Raw genomic sequence first — 25,174 nt, forward strand, 5'->3', positions numbered from 1 at the left:
ATTAGACTGCATTTTGATGGTCATAAGAACATTACTGGAATTGAAAATTGGCATTATTTTGTTCCGGTCTATAAATTAGGGCAATGATATATCTCCCTCTACAAAATACAAATTGCAAAACTATTCAATGTTGACTGCAAATACCATCTGAACTTTATGAGAGCCATCCGACCACGTTATAATCCCAAAATTGTAACCCTTTAATGCTTTCTTACCATCAAATGAGACTTCAAAAGAAGCTTTCTTTATTCCTTTCACAAAGGCAATCTTTCTGGGAGAAACCCTAACAACCAAACCAGCTGGTGGAGCAATGGTGGAACAAGTATACGTGGAATTTCGATCAGAACCAACATTCGTCGCAACTCTTTTCACTTTCACAACCCCTTCATTTTTCTTAAGTTTTTCTATAGAGATTGAAGGGTAATTTATGTTTGATATGAGTTCCTTTTTACTAGTACTAGCATTTCTTGGGCAACCGAAATTCTTATAATTCTTTGATGCTACTAATCTAAGTTCGTTTTCTTTGTAGCCATAATAACAAAGAAAGTTGTAGTAATCATTCATGGTCGTTTCAAATACTAAACCTGGATCTAGAGCTTTAATAGGGCGTAATTCCCCAGCACCTATTTCATGTGGATTTGAATAAAGACCTGACGTGTTTGTCAAGTGCTTCCTCAAATTGTTGGATATTGTTGCTGTTTGAGAAGAAAAAGAAACTTCCATCATCAGCAAAATTTGAAGTAGAAAATTAATGCTTAGATAAAGGAAATGAAACAACATTTTTCCAGCAAAAGAAAATAATGAAGCAGTTAGGTTGACCAGGAGGTCACGGGTTTAAGCCGTGGTAACAACCTCTTGCAGAAGTGCAAGATAAGGCTATATATATACATTAGACCCAATGTAATCTGGCTCTTCCCCGAACCTCACGTTTAGCGAGAGCTTATAGTGCACTGGGTTGTCCTTTTTTTTCATCGATTTGTAAATGATATTAAATATTTAATAGCCAAAAGATGTGATATACCTGTTGTCATGATTGCAGATTTGATCATTGAGAAGCTCCATGTAGGGTGGATAGACTTAATGAAGGCCATGGCTCCAGTAACATGTGGACAAGCCATAGATGTTCCAGATGTGATGCCAAATAAGGATGATGATTTTTTTTCAGGTAAAAGATTACTACTCACTTCATCAACAATTGGAATCATTGCCGATAATATGCCAACACCAGGAGCACTTATATCAGGCTGCACACAAAATTTTAAAGGTCATATTATTGTGTAGTAAACTCATAGTTTATTGCTCCTTTCTTTTCAAATTGATAGTATATAATTGTTTTTGTATAAGTCGATAAGCAATTTATAAATTACTTCCACCACCTTGTAGTAAAATCTTCATAGTTTGAGTTGAACATAATTAAGAATATATATATATAATAGCTTTGGAAATTAATATACAGTCAAAAACCTCTCTATAGTTTAGTATAAGTCGATAAATAATTTACCTCCACCAGCCTGTAGTAAAATCTATAGTTTAAGTTGAACATAATTAAGAATATATACATATACAGTCAGAACTCTCTATAACAACATCCCTATATAATAACACTTCACTATAAAAGCCAAGCTTTACCGGAACCAATTTTCATTTTATGTTATAATATATGTTCTCTATAACAAAACTTCGCTATAACATCCAAATATATTCGGAACAAACGAGGCTGTTATAGAGAAGTTTGACTGTAATAGCTTTGAAATTAATGTACAGTCAAACCTCTCTATAACAACATCGTTTGTTCCGATATTTTTTTTGTTGTTATAAAGAACAAATATTATAACATAACATAATCATCGGTTCCGAGGAAATCTCGGCTTTTATAATGAATAGCTATTATATAGGGATGTTGTTATAGAAACGTCTAGAAGAGTGTTTAGGACCTTAAGAATATTTTCGGTTAGTGTTGCGGGTCCGCGTGAAGAAAAATCTGCGACTACTGGAGCTGGCTTAAAACTTCGAATCTCATTTGCCGGAAATATAGTTGCCAATGGGTTCCTGTAATCATAAATCATTCAACAGTTTGATGTAAACACTGAGTGCAAATGAATTTTTATCATAATATTCTGTAATAATGATAAAAGCATGATAATCTTTTGTAAAGAAATAATAGTAAGTCATATTTGAAAGAGAAAAGCGGTATAAATTCTTACTGGGAGGAATTAATATATTGAAGAATTTGAGCCCCAGCCAACTTTCCAACTTCAGTGAAGGGAAAGTTGCCTGAATCAAATGGTGAACTTTTCTCTGCCTCGTCAATTAAAATCAGACCCTTTGCTTTGGCATCTTGCACAACCAATTTCTTGATTTCTCTTGATATTGTCCAGTCATCATTCATACAAACAATTATTTTCCCAGTAACTCTTTTAGCATCCAATGACCCTGGCATACAATTCCTGCTTGCATTTTTGCAGAAAGGAACATACAAAATTTAAGAGCAAGAAGCACTTATCAAATGGAAAACAAATATTTTAAGAAGCTAACTCTTGTCCTCGTAGTTTTGACCTTCAAGTATATATAAATGTGTCATTTAAATTGGAACAAAGGGGCTACTAGAGATTCTAAATAAGATAAAATTATGCAACTGATTGAATGCGTATGATCAATTATTTGCTTATTTCATGAAAGAAAGCGAGAGCAAAAAATAATAATAAAAAGAAAAATACATAGCTAGAAAATTACCTGGCTTGAGAAGTTAACGAGGGGTGGAAAGGAATGTTTTCACCGAAAGCAAGGGGATAAGTTCTGGAGCGAGAGCGACCAGTAGGATTGTAACTTATTCCTGATCCCTATTTGAATAACCAAAGATGTTATATAATAAAAACTATAAGAGTGTGACATTAAGGTTTGGATGTTAAAAAGTATTTAAATATAGAGAGGTATTATTCGTATTAAAACATATAAAAAGAAGAGTCACACATAGAATGAGACACTTGGATTAGACCACCGAGGTGTGGCGGGATTTGAGTTGTGGGAATGGAGATAACTCCTAATAGAAAGTGTTTTTCCCTTCAGCTCCAGTTCAACCTTAGCAGTAAAATCCATCTCCTCCAGCTTCATTGTCACCAGATCAAAGTTCTGTTCAAGTATACTGAGATGTCAGAGAATTATTGTAAAATCATAAAGAGATTTTTCCTCAGTTTTAAATATGTTTAATGGTTATCCTCCCGAAAAGCACTGTTTCATGAGGCAAGCAATTCTGTGGGGAAAAGCCAGGGAGAAAATCATTTCTAGCAACAGTCGTCTTCACGGTTTCACTCAATACTCTCTTGTGTCTCTTATTTTTCACACAATACATCCACATAACTATTTAAAATTTACAACAAAGTCCATATACCCTGCCAAACCCAAACAATTTCTATGGGCTTCTTATAAAACACAAGTGAATCCTAGAATCGAGTGGAAAGATGACCGAGGTAATATAATATTAATCAAATATTGGAATTAACATATTTGAGTTTAGACTGTCATGATGTGTCTAAAACCTAAATACTTGACGATGCCAATATGCTGTAATGCAGACAACTGATATTAAAATAAGGACCATTTAAAGGTCAATAAAGTTTTCATGGTTCTCCACGCAGATTAAAAGACAAACCTGGAGAACTGTTGAATTAGTTATTATATCACAGCTGTCAATAACATCAACTATTGGAATTCTGGAAGCATCTTTAACAATCTCCTCGCCGATACAAGACATATTAAACCCATAAACGTTTTCCCAAAATGGAATGCTTGTACCACCTCTTCCAAATCCAGCAACAAACTAGAAAAGTTATGTGGGGAGAGAGGTTAGCTTCAACCTAGAAACGAATGATGAGTTAAACACATGCAAGAAAAGCTTTTGAGAGTTACCATGGTTGCCATGTCAGGAAGAACAGCACCTCCAGGCTTCAGAAATTGATCGCGAGCATACAGGACAGAGCTGAGCATTGACTCATAAAGAAGGCAATAACCCATCCATTCACTCACCAACACATCAACACTGTGTGGCTGAACTTTCTGAGTACTCTGTAGCTCTTCAACCATGCCCTGAACAACCTCCATTACACCATTGCTCGGATCAGAACCTTCATTCTCGCTTCCAGTCCGCAAAATGTTATTGTCTTTGGCAATCTAAAATTATAGTAAGAAGTTAGGAAAGTAATGGAATTTAGTAAATAATACTGGAGCTGCAAAATGTGAAGATAAAACTGTTAAATTTGGAAAGCAGCATAACAATTTAATAATGCAAGATTGTTGACCTGAGCTGCCACAGCTGCCATCTTTTCACTTGCTTCAACTGCAATCACCCTTGATGCACATGCCTGGGCTGCAAAGAGACTAAAAACGGCATGAATTAGTTCTTACTGAACGACTCCTTTTTAAATTTAGAAGTTGAGCTTTTTCCTTCAATAGTTAATTGTGAATGCAAAAACGAAGATTAACAGTATAAGTGACCTGTTATGCATGCTTTTAAAAAATTCTGATCGATTTGGGATCTTTGGTCCTGACCTCACTTGCAAATACTAAAATCAGTATTTGTAAGATGAAGTTTGGCCACCAGTATTCACATATCTTTGGTCATGACCTACTTGAAGCTGAGGATGGTTCGCTCACTACAAAAACATATGGGAGCATAGAATAGAATAGGACAACTAAGAGATCATCTGGTGGGCGAGTCTACATACTACCTCATACAAGTGTCTTTTCCTCTATTCCCTGTCCCTGCATAGGGATTTTAAGTGTTTTCTTCCTTGGTTTGCTCATTGCTCTTCCTGCTAGTGGCTCATCTAAAAGGCTGAAAGAAATAGATACATGTACTACTATTTCATGTGGATTTGAATAAAGACCTGACGTGTTTGTCAAGTGCTTCCTCAAATTGTTGGATATTGTTGCTGTTTGAGAAGAAAAAGAAACTTCCATCATCAGCAAAATTTGAAGTAGAAAATTAATGCTTAGATAAAGGAAATGAAACAACATTTTTCCAGCAAAAGAAAATAATGAAGCAGTTAGGTTGACCAGGAGGTCACGGGTTTAAGCCGTGGTAACAACCTCTTGCAGAAGTGCAAGATAAGGCTATATATATACATTAGACCCAATGTAATCTGGCTCTTCCCCGAACCTCACGTTTAGCGAGAGCTTATAGTGCACTGGGTTGTCCTTTTTTTTCATCGATTTGTAAATGATATTAAATATTTAATAGCCAAAAGATGTGATATACCTGTTGTCATGATTGCAGATTTGATCATTGAGAAGCTCCATGTAGGGTGGATAGACTTAATGAAGGCCATGGCTCCAGTAACATGTGGACAAGCCATAGATGTTCCAGATGTGATGCCAAATAAGGATGATGATTTTTTTTCAGGTAAAAGATTACTACTCACTTCATCAACAATTGGAATCATTGCCGATAATATGCCAACACCAGGAGCACTTATATCAGGCTGCACACAAAATTTTAAAGGTCATATTATTGTGTAGTAAACTCATAGTTTATTGCTCCTTTCTTTTCAAATTGATAGTATATAATTGTTTTTGTATAAGTCGATAAGCAATTTATAAATTACTTCCACCACCTTGTAGTAAAATCTTCATAGTTTGAGTTGAACATAATTAAGAATATATATATATAATAGCTTTGGAAATTAATATACAGTCAAAAACCTCTCTATAGTTTAGTATAAGTCGATAAATAATTTACCTCCACCAGCCTGTAGTAAAATCTATAGTTTAAGTTGAACATAATTAAGAATATATACATATACAGTCAGAACTCTCTATAACAACATCCCTATATAATAACACTTCACTATAAAAGCCAAGCTTTACCGGAACCAATTTTCATTTTATGTTATAATATATGTTCTCTATAACAAAACTTCGCTATAACATCCAAATATATTCGGAACAAACGAGGCTGTTATAGAGAAGTTTGACTGTAATAGCTTTGAAATTAATGTACAGTCAAACCTCTCTATAACAACATCGTTTGTTCCGATATTTTTTTTGTTGTTATAAAGAACAAATATTATAACATAACATAATCATCGGTTCCGAGGAAATCTCGGCTTTTATAATGAATAGCTATTATATAGGGATGTTGTTATAGAAACGTCTAGAAGAGTGTTTAGAACCTTAAGAATATTTTCGGTTAGTGTTGCGGGTCCGCGTGAAGAAAAATCTGCGACTACTGGAGCTGGCTTAAACCTTCGAATCTCATTTGCCGGAAATATAGTTGCCAATGGGTTCCTGTAATCATAAATCATTCAACAGTTTGATGTAAACACTGAGTGCAAATGAATTTTTATCATAATATTTTGTAATAATGATAAAAGCATGATAATCTTTTGTAAAGAAATAATAGTAAGTCATATTTGAAAGAGAAAAGCGGTATAAATTCTTACTGGGAGGAATTAATATATTGAAGAATTTGAGCCCCAGCCAACTTTCCAACTTCAGTGAAGGGAAAGTTGCCTGAATCAAATGGTGAACTTTTCTCTGCCTCGTCAATTAAAATCAGACCCTTTGCTTTGGCATCTTGCACAACCAATTTCTTGATTTCTCTTGATATTGTCCAGTCATCATTCATACAAACAATTATTTTCCCAGTAACTCTTTTAGCATCCAATGACCCTGGCATACAATTCCTGCTTGCATTTTTGCAGAAAGGAACATACAAAATTTAAGAGCAAGAAGCACTTATCAAATGGAAAACAAATATTTTAAGAAGCTAACTCTTGTCCTCGTAGTTTTGACCTTCAAGTATATATAAATGTGTCATTTAAATTGGAACAAAGGGGCTACTAGAGATTCTAAATAAGATAAAATTATGCAACTGATTGAATGCGTATGATCAATTATTTGCTTATTTCATGAAAGAAAGCGAGAGCAAAAAATAATAATAAAAAGAAAAATACATAGCTAGAAAATTACCTGGCTTGAGAAGTTAACGAGGGGTGGAAAGGAATGTTTTCACCGAAAGCAAGGGGATAAGTTCTGGAGCGAGAGCGACCAGTAGGATTGTAACTTATTCCTGATCCCTATTTGAATAACCAAAGATGTTATATAATAAAAACTATAAGAGTGTGACATTAAGGTTTGGATGTTAAAAAGTATTTAAATATAGAGAGGTATTATTCGTATTAAAACATATAAAAAGAAGAGTCACACATAGAATGAGACACTTGGATTAGACCACCGAGGTGTGGCGGGATTTGAGTTGTGGGAATGGAGATAACTCCTAATAGAAAGTGTTTTTCCATTTAATTTGCTTTAGGATTAGTCGGATCAACGGATCCTGAATACTGAATGAGTAAACCAACACATTAAGGAAAAAAACATATCGAGTAATAATCACCAAGGGATGTGGTGGGATGGATGAGATTTTTCCACCCTTAACCAGAACTCTCGGATTCGAGTCTTTGGAATAAAGAAACTCCTACTAGGAAACATTTCCCACTTAAATTTTTCCTATGTAGTGCGAATCCAGATATTAAATGCGTCTCAAACACCAAAAAGTTTAAGTGAAAAAAAAAAAGCAGATGGAGTAATAAGGATGTTTACCTTCAAAGAGACATTGTTTCCCAGGACAATGGTGGACTGAAATTTTCTATCAATAGTAGAAGCAGCAACAGTGAAAATCCAGGGAGCAGAGTTGGTAACAGTATAAGGATCAGGTCCCTCATTCCCACCAGAACAAACAACCATAACTCCTTTTTCAGCAGCATGAAGAGCCCCAATGGCAATAGGATCATCTTTAAAGTCAGTTTGAAACACAAAACTTCTCCCAATGGAAATGGAAATTATGTCAACTCCATCTTTAATTGCGTCATCAATAGCTTTGAGTATTGCAGAACCTTGACAATTTCCTTCTGAACATGCCTTGTACGTTGCTATCCTAGCAGAAGGTAACCCTCCCCTAGCTGTGCCATTTGCTAGGCCATAGTAATTGGCATTAGGGACAATTGCACCTGCTGCTATGGAAGCTGTGTTTGTTCCATGACCTACTTTATCCCTTGGAGTTCCATTTGGTTTTGATGGTTTAGTGGTAATGTTAGGTATTTTGGTGAAGCTGGATTCTTGATCTTCAATTTTGTAAAACCTTGCTCCTATCAACTTCCTACAATATATAGATTTTGAGATAGACTTTAATTTTCAGGAGAATATGTGACGTTATAGGTCAGGTTTGATGATTTGCCAATATTATTTAGGACGCATCATATTTTCAAATGCTGAGATATTTGGATTTGATTCAAATGAGAATTATGACTGATGAGATTACTGATACTTTTTTTCGAGTAAGTCATAATGTTGAGATTGGTGAAAAGTAAAAATGGCATTTTATTCCAAGTCAAGATTGTCTATATAAACTCTTGGCAATGTGTTGAACATTAAGTAGGCATTTCGAAATAAAAGTTGTTAATTTTTAAGAAAAAGTAGTATTTGGAGTTAAGTTGAGAAATGGTATTTGGAATTTAAAATTATGTTTGGACATGCGTTTCACTTGAAAAAATACTACAGTTTTGTGAGTGAGGAAAAAAATTCCATAAATTTAAAAAGAACTCATTTTCAAAAAATCTCTAAGAACTTACAAAATTTCATAGACAAACGCTTTTTAGAAAAGAAAACCCAAAAGAAAAGGGGGAAAAAAATCGACAAAGGGGTCGAGAGTAACCAAAATGAAAAATAAAAGAGGAGAAAGAAAAGTGATGACCTATTGCAGTTTGACTTATCGAAGTCAAATCCTTCCATGCAGACTCCTTTCCATCTTGATGGTACTTTTCCAATATGTTGGTCATCAAAACTAGGGGACTCGGGCCATATGCCTAAAAATAAAGAGTAATTAAGACAATTTACATAAAAGCAAAAAAAAATGAAGCGGGGGGGTTTGGGGGGGGGGGGGAAGAAACTATAAACAATCCAAGTTTTACTCCCTCCATTAAATAAATAAATCCAACAATTTTGCTTAATGAATAAATAAATCAAAGTGGCTTTTTTTAATACAAAAAAGGTAAAAAATAAAAATAAAAATAAAAAGAAACATATTTATTTTATTAGTAAAAAGGACCTGTGTCAATAACTCCAATTATAATGTCATAAGATGAACCATGGTTGTAGCGATAGCTAGAGGATCTTGAATAATAAGACGATCCAAGACCCAAAAAATTCCAGGAGCGTGTTGTGTGAAGTTGAAGTACGGGGTCCGGAAAAACTGATACAACCTCCTCATGACCTGCTTTTCCAATTAAATAAAGTTAATACACTATCTTAATTTGTGAAATAAACGAATGATCGTGTGTGTCAAAAATAAACGACTATCTTAATTTAAGATAATTTAACAAAGATTAAATCAACAACACTTTTAATTACTTTGGGAGTGAAATGTTTAAGGGAAGAGGAGGGTTAATATCTTGTGAGAGTCGAATAATGCACCAATGAGGCAATGATGCATGTTAATGGTTTTACAAATACTAAATTACCAATAAATTTCCGAAGTTAATATAATACTCTAGCGAAACAAAATCATAGCGAAAATAGTATGATTGTATAAGAAATCAATTAAATATAATATATATTTGTTAATATATTTTTTCCTACTTTGATGACAAATGGCGTAATGTTCATGTATATAGGTTTTAATTAAGTTTATTAAGTATGCTAAAATATTAGTTAATTAACTCCAAATTAAAAGCGATTTCTTATATCTTCTACTTAAACTACAAAATATGAATTCAGATCTTAGGGAACATACAAATTAAAAATTTAAAGAACAAAATAAAACACCTAGAATATTTTTTTTCTTCTACTTAAATACTTTTTACACTATAAGAAATTAAAAAGTAATAAGAAAAGAATAAAGAAAGAATCTTACCTGATAATAGGGTGGCTTCGTCCTCTGTAAGTAAGGCACAAAAGCCCCTATAAGCATGATGATAGGAATGCCTCACTGAGATTCTCTCACTTTCTTCACTGTTCGAAAAAGTAAAAGAAATATTATTTTTAGTTTCTCATATATAAAAGAAAATAATTTCCAGCAAGGCATATATACCTTTATTATTGAGTGGAAGATACATGCGCAGAAACTCGTATAAATTTTTTCTTTGGGAGAAAATCTTATTTGTGAAACAAATAAGATTATCATTAATATTGAAATATTGATGAATCAGTTACAATCATCATCATCAACGAATTAAACGTATGGGATAATAACATCTTAAAATGTATCTTTTTCCTCCTTTGCTTTACCTTTTCTCATTTACAATTTTGATAGATTTTAACTCATGGTTGTCTCATTGCATGCATGGTCAAGCTTTTTTTATCTTACTAGTTTTTGGCTATGCGCGCTGCGCGCGTACCTTGATAAATGAATATAAAAAAAACCTAAATATATAAAATAAAAAATATTTTTTTTTTGTAAAATTAGTTCTTAAAAAAGAAAAACTATGGACATATTAACTTAGTTTAATTTGTTCTGAGCAGTTAATTGTCTTAACCTAGATCATATGCTATAATATATATTAAGTCGGAGTAGTCTTTTCTTTTGGAGATTTTGTAGTTGTGTATATTGAAATTTGTTTCCTCATCAATCCTTAAATATATTGCTCATGTATCGAAAGTCTATCTTATCATGATACCCTGTTTTTCTTCAAGTTTTAGTATTCGCTATGTAAATAATTATGCTTTAGTCATATCAAATTAGGTTTTTTCCCTCGCTTCAAGTTCACGTAAGTTTGAATTCATCTTTCATAGGAGTCACTTCATAATTTTTATAATTTGTGAAAATTAAGATATTTAAATAAACTATATAAGGTAAATTTAAACTCCTATGTGTTAGGACTCCGTATCTAGATCAATTAAGGAACGATTTAATAAGCAAAATTTTAGTTGATTTTAAAGTCCTAAAATTTAGGAAAGTTACTTAAATTACGATTTTATCCAGCAGAAAATATGTTTTGGAAGGGTAAAAAAAACGAACGATATTTCGCTAAGCGTCTTCGTGCTTTTAATATAGTATAAATATAGATATAGATTAAGGTTAAAAGGAAAAAAAAAACTAAATGGGATCAGTTAAAAATACTAGCAGAAAATTCATCTTTCATATCTTTATAATATCCAACGGGAAATTTCTATTTTTAGTTCCTTTAATTTATATATCATCAGATTGCACCGGGATCAAGCTGCTATTTAGCATCATATAATAAATACTAGCATAGTGGCGAAGCTAAAGGTAAGGACAATTGGTAGATCCAGAAATCATGGATATATACTTAACTATTTTTATTTGAAAATTACTATTGAGACTAGGTGCTCAAGTAATATATTTGTATGAATTACTAGTTTTTCTATATAAATAATGAGTGTTCAAACACCCATAACCCATAACATAAATCCGCTACTGGGTAAGGAAGGGATTTGAATTCATCTGAAATTATACTCAAGTGCAAGTAAGATAAAAACAAAAAAATTGTTTAAATATATATAGTATTATAACCTTGGGATAATGGACGACAACATTCGAAGATGAGATAGCTCTGCAATTTCAGCGCTGTCTCCACTGTTGTTCAAAGGACTACCCATGTACACAATGTAAGGCTGAAGGAAAAAGGAGAAGGATTTAATACTATATGCAGATAGAAAATATTGAAACAGAGATAACATAAAATAAACAATCTTCTATGCTTAACTCCTTTCAGTTATAAAATAAATATGAAAAACACTAGTTAAGAAGTCTGCATGCTGGCAAAAAAGAATATAAAATCCAAAAACAAAGAAGGAAAACTTGTTCAATATGATTTGAGAAAAGAGAAAAAATTCATATATCACAATACCAGGATCAAAGTACATTCCAACTAGAATTAATATAAATATGTTTACAGATTCGCAATTTGTTCAAATAGTCGAAATCTCTTCTTCTAATTTTCCCAAATTAAAGAGAAACTTACCTTGGGAGTCTGATTTAATGCATAGCAAGAAGTGATCAGAAAGAGTGAGGAGATAATTGGAGAAAAATGAAAGAGAGAAGCCATAGCATAGAGTACTCATGCAAGTAAATTCCTTGTCAATAAGAAGAGGAACCATAGGCTTTTATAGCATATTTCTTTATTAATAACATTACTTTTATATTATATTTTCACTGATTAATCTTGCATTATTAGCTTACTATTAGTGCAAAAAAAGAAGAAGGAAGAGAAGAGGCTCATACAAATGTTTTCTTGAAAACGGAAAAAGTTGGAGTACATGTCAAGCAAGCACTTTCGCTCTATGCATGCACAAGTGTTGGGTTATGTAACACACGTAGCCACTTTAAAGCCCGCTATTAAAAATATATTCACAATTTATAATGTATTGTAAAAGATTAGCCAATTCATCCAAATTTCAGGACTAAGTATCCTGAATTTGGAAATTCAGGACTTAGTGCCCTAAATTTTTGAGCTGCTAATTTGAAATTCAGGACTAGCTGTCCTGAATTATTGAAGTATTAATTTAAAATTCAGGACATAAAATTCGAACTTCAGGACACAATTTTCGAACTTTAGGACACGATGTCGTGAAGTTTGAATTTTGAGGGTTAAACTATAGGACGTTGTGTCCTGAAGTTTGAGTGAAATTGACTAATCTTTAAATACATTAATATATTTTAAACAACATACTTAAAAATGGCTATTTGGTGTCATTTCCACTCAAATGTTTGCAATATTAATATTCTTTGATCAGACACCTAAGTGACGCCTTATTTCACTTTTTTTTAATATTGAATCCTTTGGTACTCGAAATATTATTGATAAACTGATTATTTAATCTTTATTTTGGAACTAAAGATTTAAAAGAACAATAACAGGCAATTAAGTTATAAGAGAAAATACACAACGTTGGCGCCATATAGATTTTAGGATGTGATTTTTGCATATTTTGCCTTTCGAGAGTAATACATGTGACTGGCTAATTTTGAAAGAAAAAAGGGAAGAACAAAACACTTGAATTCCAATTAATTAATTCCTTGGAGAAAAAGAACGCTAAGAATCAATGAAATGATTCACTTTACAGCAGGAGTTTGGAAGAAGCTGAACATGCAAAGTGCTTATACCATGTTCATCTCTGCGCTTTACTCTTCTTGAATAGGAAAATGGTCAGACATTTTATTTTGCACAGAGCTAGAGAACCATATAAATTTCATAAACCACTATCTTTTAGTAGTAATTAGTCATCTATAGATACCATTTGCTATATTACGGATTTTAGATACCTTTTTTGTAATTATAAGATGTATTTGATGTATTTAAGCTATTGTATTCATGAATACAATAGCAAAAATAGGCGTGAATCAAGGAAATCCAGCTAATCAGTTGTTGTATTCGAGTGTATTCATGGAGTGAAACATGGGATTACAGCTGGACAGATTATTGTATTTGACTGTATTCATGGCATGAAATAGGGGATTACACTGTTTTTAAAAATGGAAAGTGAATCAATTAACATAATAGACTCCTAATATAACTCAACAATAACACACAAATTTTGTATTTTTTAGTTATAAAAAAGATTCTCAACCGAAAAATACCCCAAAAACGTAGCAATCTTCAGAGAAATTATATAATACATCTGAATACATAAATTATATTAATTAAAAAAACATATGAATACATTCATGGCATATAGCGAGACAGTGAATACAATGAAATACATAGAATACAGCGGGATACATTGAAATACAATGAGAAAAAAAGACAGTGAATACAATGAAATATATGGAATATAACGAGATACATTGAATTACAATGGGAAAAAAGACAATGAATACAATGGAATACATGAAAATACAGCGTGATATGTTGAAAATACATTGAAATATATTAACAGGAAATCAAGTTGCTCGGCCCCAAAATCAGTCGTCTTTGTTCAAGAACAAACTCTAATTTCCGGCGAATCTGCCGTCGAGCAAAAACCCTGAATCTCAAAGTTCCTACGCCGCCGTCGATCAGAGGCTTCATCTCCTTTGGATTTGCCCCCGTGGCATTGGAGAGTCCAGTACCCGAAATCCCATAGAGTCCGGTAAGGTACCCGAAAGTTGATTTGTGGGGTCTGAATTTGAATGACGAGATTGAAAGTCCATTGACACTTAAAGACTTCAAACACACAAAACATGGATAAATAATCGAAACAGGTAAACTATTAAAATCGACACAGAATGAGCGGGATACATTCAGTACTCGAGTATTCGATGGAAGGAGGAAAGGGGAAATTTTAATGGGATAGAGAAAGAGAATGAGATGTATCAAAGTAGAAAGAGAAAGAAAATAGTGTAACTGAATAGCGTATTTAGTGGCTTAGGGCTAGGAGGTAACCAAAATTAAATATTTTGCTATAAACCTTAAAAGGTATCTATAGAATATAATTTTTTTAAATGATATATATTTAAAATAAATAAGGTATTAACCTTTGCTATACGAGGTAAAAATTCCTATAATAAACAAGTCGCGAGTCAGACTAGCTAGCAAGGCGCACATTAAGATTCTGCAAATGGAGTGAGGTGTGACCAATCTAGAATGGAGATCAATATAATATTTAGATATTCTGAAACAAATAAAAAATCATACATGTAAAAATTTAAATCTCAAAAAAAAAAGAATCAGAAAATGAAATACCTTACTTTTAATTTCAGCACAAAAATTGGTCAAAATGATCCTCTGGAAAAGCAAAACCAAAAAAATTAAATTGGATGAAAGGAATAGACAGTGTTACCTCTATGGACTACTACAATATCTCAGCAACCGGATAACTTTGTCAATGAAATTACCAGGAAGAAATAAGTATAGGATAAGATTATATCAAAAATATTACTACTAGAAAGAAATCATTTCTCATGTGTTGGAATATGCTGATTCCCTCTTCTACAATTCCTGGCTCACCAAAGTGCTCAATATCAACAGTGTCAAAATAAAAAGGTGGACAGGGCGAGTAAATATATGGTTTGTGCTTACTCCAACAAACTTGGAATGATCCACATCTTCATCATGCACCAAGAATAGGAGAACTATTGCTAGTATAAACCTTAAGATAGAGATGGAAATAATCCCTTCACTCACACTGAGACGACCTGCTCAGGTGCAGGCGGAAATGTATGGTAGGAACTTGAACTTGCAGTCAATGCTTGGGTTAACTTATCATAAGTTAAACATTTGCGCTGGCCAATTTCGTTTTCTACCACAAGACCCAATTCCTGATAGCTCCATGGAAATGTCAATGCTTCGATGTTGAGCAGCACGAACTACGCTGATGCGACATTGTATTTTAACCGCGGGGCAGGCCTCAGTACCAACCGCTGCCATTTTATCAACGTTTAACTTCCTTGAGGATACCATTGCAATTGGTTCCGAGAAAGTGAGGATAGTCTGTGACCAGTGAGTGCTGGGAGTATGGGGAGATGTGGACAAGATAGTTGGCTTTTCTTTACAGAATCTTTCTGTAAATCCAGTGTCAAACCAAATGACAACTCCATAACACCAAGTTGTATTCGGTTTTGAACCTGTAGACCCATTTGCAGAAGTTTCTCCCTTCAGCTCCAGTTCAACCTTAGCAGTAAAATCCATCTCCTCCAGCTTCATTGTCACCAGATCAAAGTTCTGTTCAAGTATACTGAGATGTCAGAGAATTATTGTAAAATCATAAAGAGATTTTTCCTCAGTTTTAAATATGTTTAATGGTTATCCTCCCGAAAAGCACTGTTTCATGAGGCAAGCAATTCTGTGGGGAAAAGCCAGGGAGAAAATCATTTCTAGCAACAGTCGTCTTCACGGTTTCACTCAATACTCTCTTGTGTCTCTTATTTTTCACACAATACATCCACATAACTATTTAAAATTTACAACAAAGTCCATATACCCTGCCAAACCCAAACAATTTCTATGGGCTTCTTATAAAACACAAGTGAATCCTAGAATCGAGTGGAAAGATGACCGAGGTAATATAATATTAATCAAATATTGGAATTAACATATTTGAGTTTAGACTGTCATGATGTGTCTAAAACCTAAATACTTGACGATGCCAATATGCTGTAATGCAGACAACTGATATTAAAATAAGGACCATTTAAAGGTCAATAAAGTTTTCATGGTTCTCCACGCAGATTAAAAGACAAACCTGGAGAACTGTTGAATTAGTTATTATATCACAGCTGTCAATAACATCAACTATTGGAATTCTGGAAGCATCTTTAACAATCTCCTCGCCGATACAAGACATATTAAACCCATAAACGTTTTCCCAAAATGGAATGCTTGTACCACCTCTTCCAAATCCAGCAACAAACTAGAAAAGTTATGTGGGGAGAGAGGTTAGCTTCAACCTAGAAACGAATGATGAGTTAAACACATGCAAGAAAAGCTTTTGAGAGTTACCATGGTTGCCATGTCAGGAAGAACAGCACCTCCAGGCTTCAGAAATTGATCGCGAGCATACAGGACAGAGCTGAGCATTGACTCATAAAGAAGGCAATAACCCATCCATTCACTCACCAACACATCAACACTGTGTGGCTGAACTTTCTGAGTACTCTGTAGCTCTTCAACCATGCCCTGAACAACCTCCATTACACCATTGCTCGGATCAGAACCTTCATTCTCGCTTCCAGTCCGCAAAATGTTATTGTCTTTGGCAATCTAAAATTATAGTAAGAAGTTAGGAAAGTAATGGAATTTAGTAAATAATACTGGAGCTGCAAAATGTGAAGATAAAACTGTTAAATTTGGAAAGCAGCATAACAATTTAATAATGCAAGATTGTTGACCTGAGCTGCCACAGCTGCCATCTTTTCACTTGCTTCAACTGCAATCACCCTTGATGCACATGCCTGGGCTGCAAAGAGACTAAAAACGGCATGAATTAGTTCTTACTGAACGACTCCTTTTTAAATTTAGAAGTTGAGCTTTTTCCTTCAATAGTTAATTGTGAATGCAAAAACGAAGATTAACAGTATAAGTGACCTGTTATGCATGCTTTTAAAAAATTCTGATCGATTTGGGATCTTTGGTCCTGACCTCACTTGCAAATACTAAAATCAGTATTTGTAAGATGAAGTTTGGCCACCAGTATTCACATATCTTTGGTCATGACCTACTTGAAGCTGAGGATGGTTCGCTCACTACAAAAACATATGGGAGCATAGAATAGAATAGGACAACTAAGAGATCATCTGGTGGGCGAGTCTACATACTACCTCATACAAGTGTCTTTTCCTCTATTCCCTGTCCCTGCATAGGGATTTTAAGTGTTTTCTTCCTTGGTTTGCTCATTGCTCTTCCTGCTAGTGGCTCATCTAAAAGGCTGAAAGAAATAGATACATGTACTACTATTTCATGTGGATTTGAATAAAGACCTGACGTGTTTGTCAAGTGCTTCCTCAAATTGTTGGATATTGTTGCTGTTTGAGAAGAAAAAGAAACTTCCATCATCAGCAAAATTTGAAGTAGAAAATTAATGCTTAGATAAAGGAAATGAAACAACATTTTTCCAGCAAAAGAAAATAATGAAGCAGTTAGGTTGACCAGGAGGTCACGGGTTTAAGCCGTGGTAACAACCTCTTGCAGAAGTGCAAGATAAGGCTATATATATACATTAGACCCAATGTAATCTGGCTCTTCCCCGAACCTCACGTTTAGCGAGAGCTTATAGTGCACTGGGTTGTCCTTTTTTTTCATCGATTTGTAAATGATATTAAATATTTAATAGCCAAAAGATGTGATATACCTGTTGTCATGATTGCAGATTTGATCATTGAGAAGCTCCATGTAGGGTGGATAGACTTAATGAAGGCCATGGCTCCAGTAACATGTGGACAAGCCATAGATGTTCCAGATGTGATGCCAAATAAGGATGATGATTTTTTTTCAGGTAAAAGATTACTACTCACTTCATCAACAATTGGAATCATTGCCGATAATATGCCAACACCAGGAGCACTTATATCAGGCTGCACACAAAATTTTAAAGGTCATATTATTGTGTAGTAAACTCATAGTTTATTGCTCCTTTCTTTTCAAATTGATAGTATATAATTGTTTTTGTATAAGTCGATAAGCAATTTATAAATTACTTCCACCACCTTGTAGTAAAATCTTCATAGTTTGAGTTGAACATAATTAAGAATATATATATATAATAGCTTTGGAAATTAATATACAGTCAAAAACCTCTCTATAGTTTAGTATAAGTCGATAAATAATTTACCTCCACCAGCCTGTAGTAAAATCTATAGTTTAAGTTGAACATAATTAAGAATATATACATATACAGTCAGAACTCTCTATAACAACATCCCTATATAATAACACTTCACTATAAAAGCCAAGCTTTACCGGAACCAATTTTCATTTTATGTTATAATATATGTTCTCTATAACAAAACTTCGCTATAACATCCAAATATATTCGGAACAAACGAGGCTGTTATAGAGAAGTTTGACTGTAATAGCTTTGAAATTAATGTACAGTCAAACCTCTCTATAACAACATCGTTTGTTCCGATATTTTTTTTGTTGTTATAAAGAACAAATATTATAACATAACATAATCATCGGTTCCGAGGAAATCTCGGCTTTTATAATGAATAGCTATTATATAGGGATGTTGTTATAGAAACGTCTAGAAGAGTGTTTAGAACCTTAAGAATATTTTCGGTTAGTGTTGCGGGTCCGCGTGAAGAAAAATCTGCGACTACTGGAGCTGGCTTAAACCTTCGAATCTCATTTGCCGGAAATATAGTTGCCAATGGGTTCCTGTAATCATAAATCATTCAACAGTTTGATGTAAACACTGAGTGCAAATGAATTTTTATCATAATATTTTGTAATAATGATAAAAGCATGATAATCTTTTGTAAAGAAATAATAGTAAGTCATATTTGAAAGAGAAAAGCGGTATAAATTCTTACTGGGAGGAATTAATATATTGAAGAATTTGAGCCCCAGCCAACTTTCCAACTTCAGTGAAGGGAAAGTTGCCTGAATCAAATGGTGAACTTTTCTCTGCCTCGTCAATTAAAATCAGACCCTTTGCTTTGGCATCTTGCACAACCAATTTCTTGATTTCTCTTGATATTGTCCAGTCATCATTCATACAAACAATTATTTTCCCAGTAACTCTTTTAGCATCCAATGACCCTGGCATACAATTCCTGCTTGCATTTTTGCAGAAAGGAACATACAAAATTTAAGAGCAAGAAGCACTTATCAAATGGAAAACAAATATTTTAAGAAGCTAACTCTTGTCCTCGTAGTTTTGACCTTCAAGTATATATAAATGTGTCATTTAAATTGGAACAAAGGGGCTACTAGAGATTCTAAATAAGATAAAATTATGCAACTGATTGAATGCGTATGATCAATTATTTGCTTATTTCATGAAAGAAAGCGAGAGCAAAAAATAATAATAAAAAGAAAAATACATAGCTAGAAAATTACCTGGCTTGAGAAGTTAACGAGGGGTGGAAAGGAATGTTTTCACCGAAAGCAAGGGGATAAGTTCTGGAGCGAGAGCGACCAGTAGGATTGTAACTTATTCCTGATCCCTATTTGAATAACCAAAGATGTTATATAATAAAAACTATAAGAGTGTGACATTAAGGTTTGGATGTTAAAAAGTATTTAAATATAGAGAGGTATTATTCGTATTAAAACATATAAAAAGAAGAGTCACACATAGAATGAGACACTTGGATTAGACCACCGAGGTGTGGCGGGATTTGAGTTGTGGGAATGGAGATAACTCCTAATAGAAAGTGTTTTTCCATTTAATTTGCTTTAGGATTAGTCGGATCAACGGATCCTGAATACTGAATGAGTAAACCAACACATTAAGGAAAAAAACATATCGAGTAATAATCACCAAGGGATGTGGTGGGATGGATGAGATTTTTCCACCCTTAACCAGAACTCTCGGATTCGAGTCTTTGGAATAAAGAAACTCCTACTAGGAAACATTTCCCACTTAAATTTTTCCTATGTAGTGCGAATCCAGATATTAAATGCGTCTCAAACACCAAAAAGTTTAAGTGAAAAAAAAAAAGCAGATGGAGTAATAAGGATGTTTACCTTCAAAGAGACATTGTTTCCCAGGACAATGGTGGACTGAAATTTTCTATCAATAGTAGAAGCAGCAACAGTGAAAATCCAGGGAGCAGAGTTGGTAACAGTATAAGGATCAGGTCCCTCATTCCCACCAGAACAAACAACCATAACTCCTTTTTCAGCAGCATGAAGAGCCCCAATGGCAATAGGATCATCTTTAAAGTCAGTTTGAAACACAAAACTTCTCCCAATGGAAATGGAAATTATGTCAACTCCATCTTTAATTGCGTCATCAATAGCTTTGAGTATTGCAGAACCTTGACAATTTCCTTCTGAACATGCCTTGTACGTTGCTATCCTAGCAGAAGGTAACCCTCCCCTAGCTGTGCCATTTGCTAGGCCATAGTAATTGGCATTAGGGACAATTGCACCTGCTGCTATGGAAGCTGTGTTTGTTCCATGACCTACTTTATCCCTTGGAGTTCCATTTGGTTTTGATGGTTTAGTGGTAATGTTAGGTATTTTGGTGAAGCTGGATTCTTGATCTTCAATTTTGTAAAACCTTGCTCCTATCAACTTCCTACAATATATAGATTTTGAGATAGACTTTAATTTTCAGGAGAATATGTGACGTTATAGGTCAGGTTTGATGATTTGCCAATATTATTTAGGACGCATCATATTTTCAAATGCTGAGATATTTGGATTTGATTCAAATGAGAATTATGACTGATGAGATTACTGATACTTTTTTTCGAGTAAGTCATAATGTTGAGATTGGTGAAAAGTAAAAATGGCATTTTATTCCAAGTCAAGATTGTCTATATAAACTCTTGGCAATGTGTTGAACATTAAGTAGGCATTTCGAAATAAAAGTTGTTAATTTTTAAGAAAAAGTAGTATTTGGAGTTAAGTTGAGAAATGGTATTTGGAATTTAAAATTATGTTTGGACATGCGTTTCACTTGAAAAAATACTACAGTTTTGTGAGTGAGGAAAAAAATTCCATAAATTTAAAAAGAACTCATTTTCAAAAAATCTCTAAGAACTTACAAAATTTCATAGACAAACGCTTTTTAGAAAAGAAAACCCAAAAGAAAAGGGGGAAAAAAATCGACAAAGGGGTCGAGAGTAACCAAAATGAAAAATAAAAGAGGAGAAAGAAAAGTGATGACCTATTGCAGTTTGACTTATCGAAGTCAAATCCTTCCATGCAGACTCCTTTCCATCTTGATGGTACTTTTCCAATATGTTGGTCATCAAAACTAGGGGACTCGGGCCATATGCCTAAAAATAAAGAGTAATTAAGACAATTTACATAAAAGCAAAAAAAAATGAAGCGGGGGGGTTTGGGGGGGGGGGGGAAGAAACTATAAACAATCCAAGTTTTACTCCCTCCATTAAATAAATAAATCCAACAATTTTGCTTAATGAATAAATAAATCAAAGTGGCTTTTTTTAATACAAAAAAGGTAAAAAATAAAAATAAAAATAAAAAGAAACATATTTATTTTATTAGTAAAAAGGACCTGTGTCAATAACTCCAATTATAATGTCATAAGATGAACCATGGTTGTAGCGATAGCTAGAGGATCTTGAATAATAAGACGATCCAAGACCCAAAAAATTCCAGGAGCGTGTTGTGTGAAGTTGAAGTACGGGGTCCGGAAAAACTGATACAACCTCCTCATGACCTGCTTTTCCAATTAAATAAAGTTAATACACTATCTTAATTTGTGAAATAAACGAATGATCGTGTGTGTCAAAAATAAACGACTATCTTAATTTAAGATAATTTAACAAAGATTAAATCAACAACACTTTTAATTACTTTGGGAGTGAAATGTTTAAGGGAAGAGGAGGGTTAATATCTTGTGAGAGTCGAATAATGCACCAATGAGGCAATGATGCATGTTAATGGTTTTACAAATACTAAATTACCAATAAATTTCCGAAGTTAATATAATACTCTAGCGAAACAAAATCATAGCGAAAATAGTATGATTGTATAAGAAATCAATTAAATATAATATATATTTGTTAATATATTTTTTCCTACTTTGATGACAAATGGCGTAATGTTCATGTATATAGGTTTTAATTAAGTTTATTAAGTATGCTAAAATATTAGTTAATTAACTCCAAATTAAAAGCGATTTCTTATATCTTCTACTTAAACTACAAAATATGAATTCAGATCTTAGGGAACATACAAATTAAAAATTTAAAGAACAAAATAAAACACCTAGAATATTTTTTTTCTTCTACTTAAATACTTTTTACACTATAAGAAATTAAAAAGTAATAAGAAAAGAATAAAGAAAGAATCTTACCTGATAATAGGGTGGCTTCGTCCTCTGTAAGTAAGGCACAAAAGCCCCTATAAGCATGATGATAGGAATGCCTCACTGAGATTCTCTCACTTTCTTCACTGTTCGAAAAAGTAAAAGAAATATTATTTTTAGTTTCTCATATATAAAAGAAAATAATTTCCAGCAAGGCATATATACCTTTATTATTGAGTGGAAGATACATGCGCAGAAACTCGTATAAATTTTTTCTTTGGGAGAAAATCTTATTTGTGAAACAAATAAGATTATCATTAATATTGAAATATTGATGAATCAGTTACAATCATCATCATCAACGAATTAAACGTATGGGATAATAACATCTTAAAATGTATCTTTTTCCTCCTTTGCTTTACCTTTTCTCATTTACAATTTTGATAGATTTTAACTCATGGTTGTCTCATTGCATGCATGGTCAAGCTTTTTTTATCTTACTAGTTTTTGGCTATGCGCGCTGCGCGCGTACCTTGATAAATGAATATAAAAAAAACCTAAATATATAAAATAAAAAATATTTTTTTTTTGTAAAATTAGTTCTTAAAAAAGAAAAACTATGGACATATTAACTTAGTTTAATTTGTTCTGAGCAGTTAATTGTCTTAACCTAGATCATATGCTATAATATATATTAAGTCGGAGTAGTCTTTTCTTTTGGAGATTTTGTAGTTGTGTATATTGAAATTTGTTTCCTCATCAATCCTTAAATATATTGCTCATGTATCGAAAGTCTATCTTATCATGATACCCTGTTTTTCTTCAAGTTTTAGTATTCGCTATGTAAATAATTATGCTTTAGTCATATCAAATTAGGTTTTTTCCCTCGCTTCAAGTTCACGTAAGTTTGAATTCATCTTTCATAGGAGTCACTTCATAATTTTTATAATTTGTGAAAATTAAGATATTTAAATAAACTATATAAGGTAAATTTAAACTCCTATGTGTTAGGACTCCGTATCTAGATCAATTAAGGAACGATTTAATAAGCAAAATTTTAGTTGATTTTAAAGTCCTAAAATTTAGGAAAGTTACTTAAATTACGATTTTATCCAGCAGAAAATATGTTTTGGAAGGGTAAAAAAAACGAACGATATTTCGCTAAGCGTCTTCGTGCTTTTAATATAGTATAAATATAGATATAGATTAAGGTTAAAAGGAAAAAAAAAACTAAATGGGATCAGTTAAAAATACTAGCAGAAAATTCATCTTTCATATCTTTATAATATCCAACGGGAAATTTCTATTTTTAGTTCCTTTAATTTATATATCATCAGATTGCACCGGGATCAAGCTGCTATTTAGCATCATATAATAAATACTAGCATAGTGGCGAAGCTAAAGGTAAGGACAATTGGTAGATCCAGAAATCATGGATATATACTTAACTATTTTTATTTGAAAATTACTATTGAGACTAGGTGCTCAAGTAATATATTTGTATGAATTACTAGTTTTTCTATATAAATAATGAGTGTTCAAACACCCATAACCCATAACATAAATCCGCTACTGGGTAAGGAAGGGATTTGAATTCATCTGAAATTATACTCAAGTGCAAGTAAGATAAAAACAAAAAAATTGTTTAAATATATATAGTATTATAACCTTGGGATAATGGACGACAACATTCGAAGATGAGATAGCTCTGCAATTTCAGCGCTGTCTCCACTGTTGTTCAAAGGACTACCCATGTACACAATGTAAGGCTGAAGGAAAAAGGAGAAGGATTTAATACTATATGCAGATAGAAAATATTGAAACAGAGATAACATAAAATAAACAATCTTCTATGCTTAACTCCTTTCAGTTATAAAATAAATATGAAAAACACTAGTTAAGAAGTCTGCATGCTGGCAAAAAAGAATATAAAATCCAAAAACAAAGAAGGAAAACTTGTTCAATATGATTTGAGAAAAGAGAAAAAATTCATATATCACAATACCAGGATCAAAGTACATTCCAACTAGAATTAATATAAATATGTTTACAGATTCGCAATTTGTTCAAATAGTCGAAATCTCTTCTTCTAATTTTCCCAAATTAAAGAGAAACTTACCTTGGGAGTCTGATTTAATGCATAGCAAGAAGTGATCAGAAAGAGTGAGGAGATAATTGGAGAAAAATGAAAGAGAGAAGCCATAGCATAGAGTACTCATGCAAGTAAATTCCTTGTCAATAAGAAGAGGAACCATAGGCTTTTATAGCATATTTCTTTATTAATAACATTACTTTTATATTATATTTTCACTGATTAATCTTGCATTATTAGCTTACTATTAGTGCAAAAAAAGAAGAAGGAAGAGAAGAGGCTCATACAAATGTTTTCTTGAAAACGGAAAAAGTTGGAGTACATGTCAAGCAAGCACTTTCGCTCTATGCATGCACAAGTGTTGGGTTATGTAACACACGTAGCCACTTTAAAGCCCGCTATTAAAAATATATTCACAATTTATAATGTATTGTAAAAGATTAGCCAATTCATCCAAATTTCAGGACTAAGTATCCTGAATTTGGAAATTCAGGACTTAGTGCCCTAAATTTTTGAGCTGCTAATTTGAAATTCAGGACTAGCTGTCCTGAATTATTGAAGTATTAATTTAAAATTCAGGACATAAAATTCGAACTTCAGGACACAATTTTCGAACTTTAGGACACGATGTCGTGAAGTTTGAATTTTGAGGGTTAAACTATAGGACGTTGTGTCCTGAAGTTTGAGTGAAATTGACTAATC

General features: G+C 33.0%; 2 protein-coding genes across 2 annotated transcripts; both read right to left on the bottom strand.

Annotated features, from left to right (window-relative positions):
* Positions 1–20: 20 nt before the first annotated feature.
* On the bottom strand, positions 21–12,090 carry LOC107772829 (uncharacterized). The gene is made up of 20 exons (XM_075217788.1): positions 11,976–12,090; positions 11,525–11,625; positions 9,905–10,002; positions 9,101–9,265; positions 8,747–8,858; positions 7,597–8,152; positions 6,967–7,073; positions 6,438–6,680; positions 6,168–6,282; positions 5,255–5,477; positions 4,884–4,928; positions 4,296–4,363; positions 3,907–4,167; positions 3,650–3,817; positions 2,971–3,129; positions 2,734–2,840; positions 2,205–2,447; positions 1,935–2,049; positions 1,022–1,244; positions 21–695 (listed from the first exon to the last, which is right to left on the bottom strand). The coding sequence occupies exons 1-20, from the start codon at positions 12,057–12,059 to the stop codon at positions 121–123; spliced, it is 3,768 nt and encodes a 1,255-aa protein (XP_075073889.1). The 5' UTR covers positions 12,060–12,090; the 3' UTR covers positions 21–120.
* Positions 12,091–14,718: 2,628 nt separating this feature from the next.
* LOC142161868 (CO(2)-response secreted protease-like) lies at positions 14,719–24,612 on the bottom strand. Its single transcript, XM_075217789.1, has 15 exons — positions 24,500–24,612; positions 24,049–24,149; positions 22,429–22,526; positions 21,625–21,789; positions 21,271–21,382; positions 20,121–20,676; positions 19,491–19,597; positions 18,962–19,204; positions 18,692–18,806; positions 17,779–18,001; positions 17,408–17,452; positions 16,820–16,887; positions 16,431–16,691; positions 16,174–16,341; positions 14,719–15,653 (listed from the first exon to the last, which is right to left on the bottom strand). The coding sequence occupies exons 1-15, from the start codon at positions 24,581–24,583 to the stop codon at positions 15,195–15,197; spliced, it is 2,805 nt and encodes a 934-aa protein (XP_075073890.1). The 5' UTR covers positions 24,584–24,612; the 3' UTR covers positions 14,719–15,194.
* Between the last annotated feature and the right edge of the window lie 562 nt (positions 24,613–25,174).

The sequence above is a fragment of the Nicotiana tabacum genome, chromosome 7 (assembly GCF_000715075.1).
Source record: "Nicotiana tabacum cultivar K326 chromosome 7, ASM71507v2, whole genome shotgun sequence".
NCBI lineage: Eukaryota > Viridiplantae > Streptophyta > Magnoliopsida > Solanales > Solanaceae > Nicotiana > Nicotiana tabacum.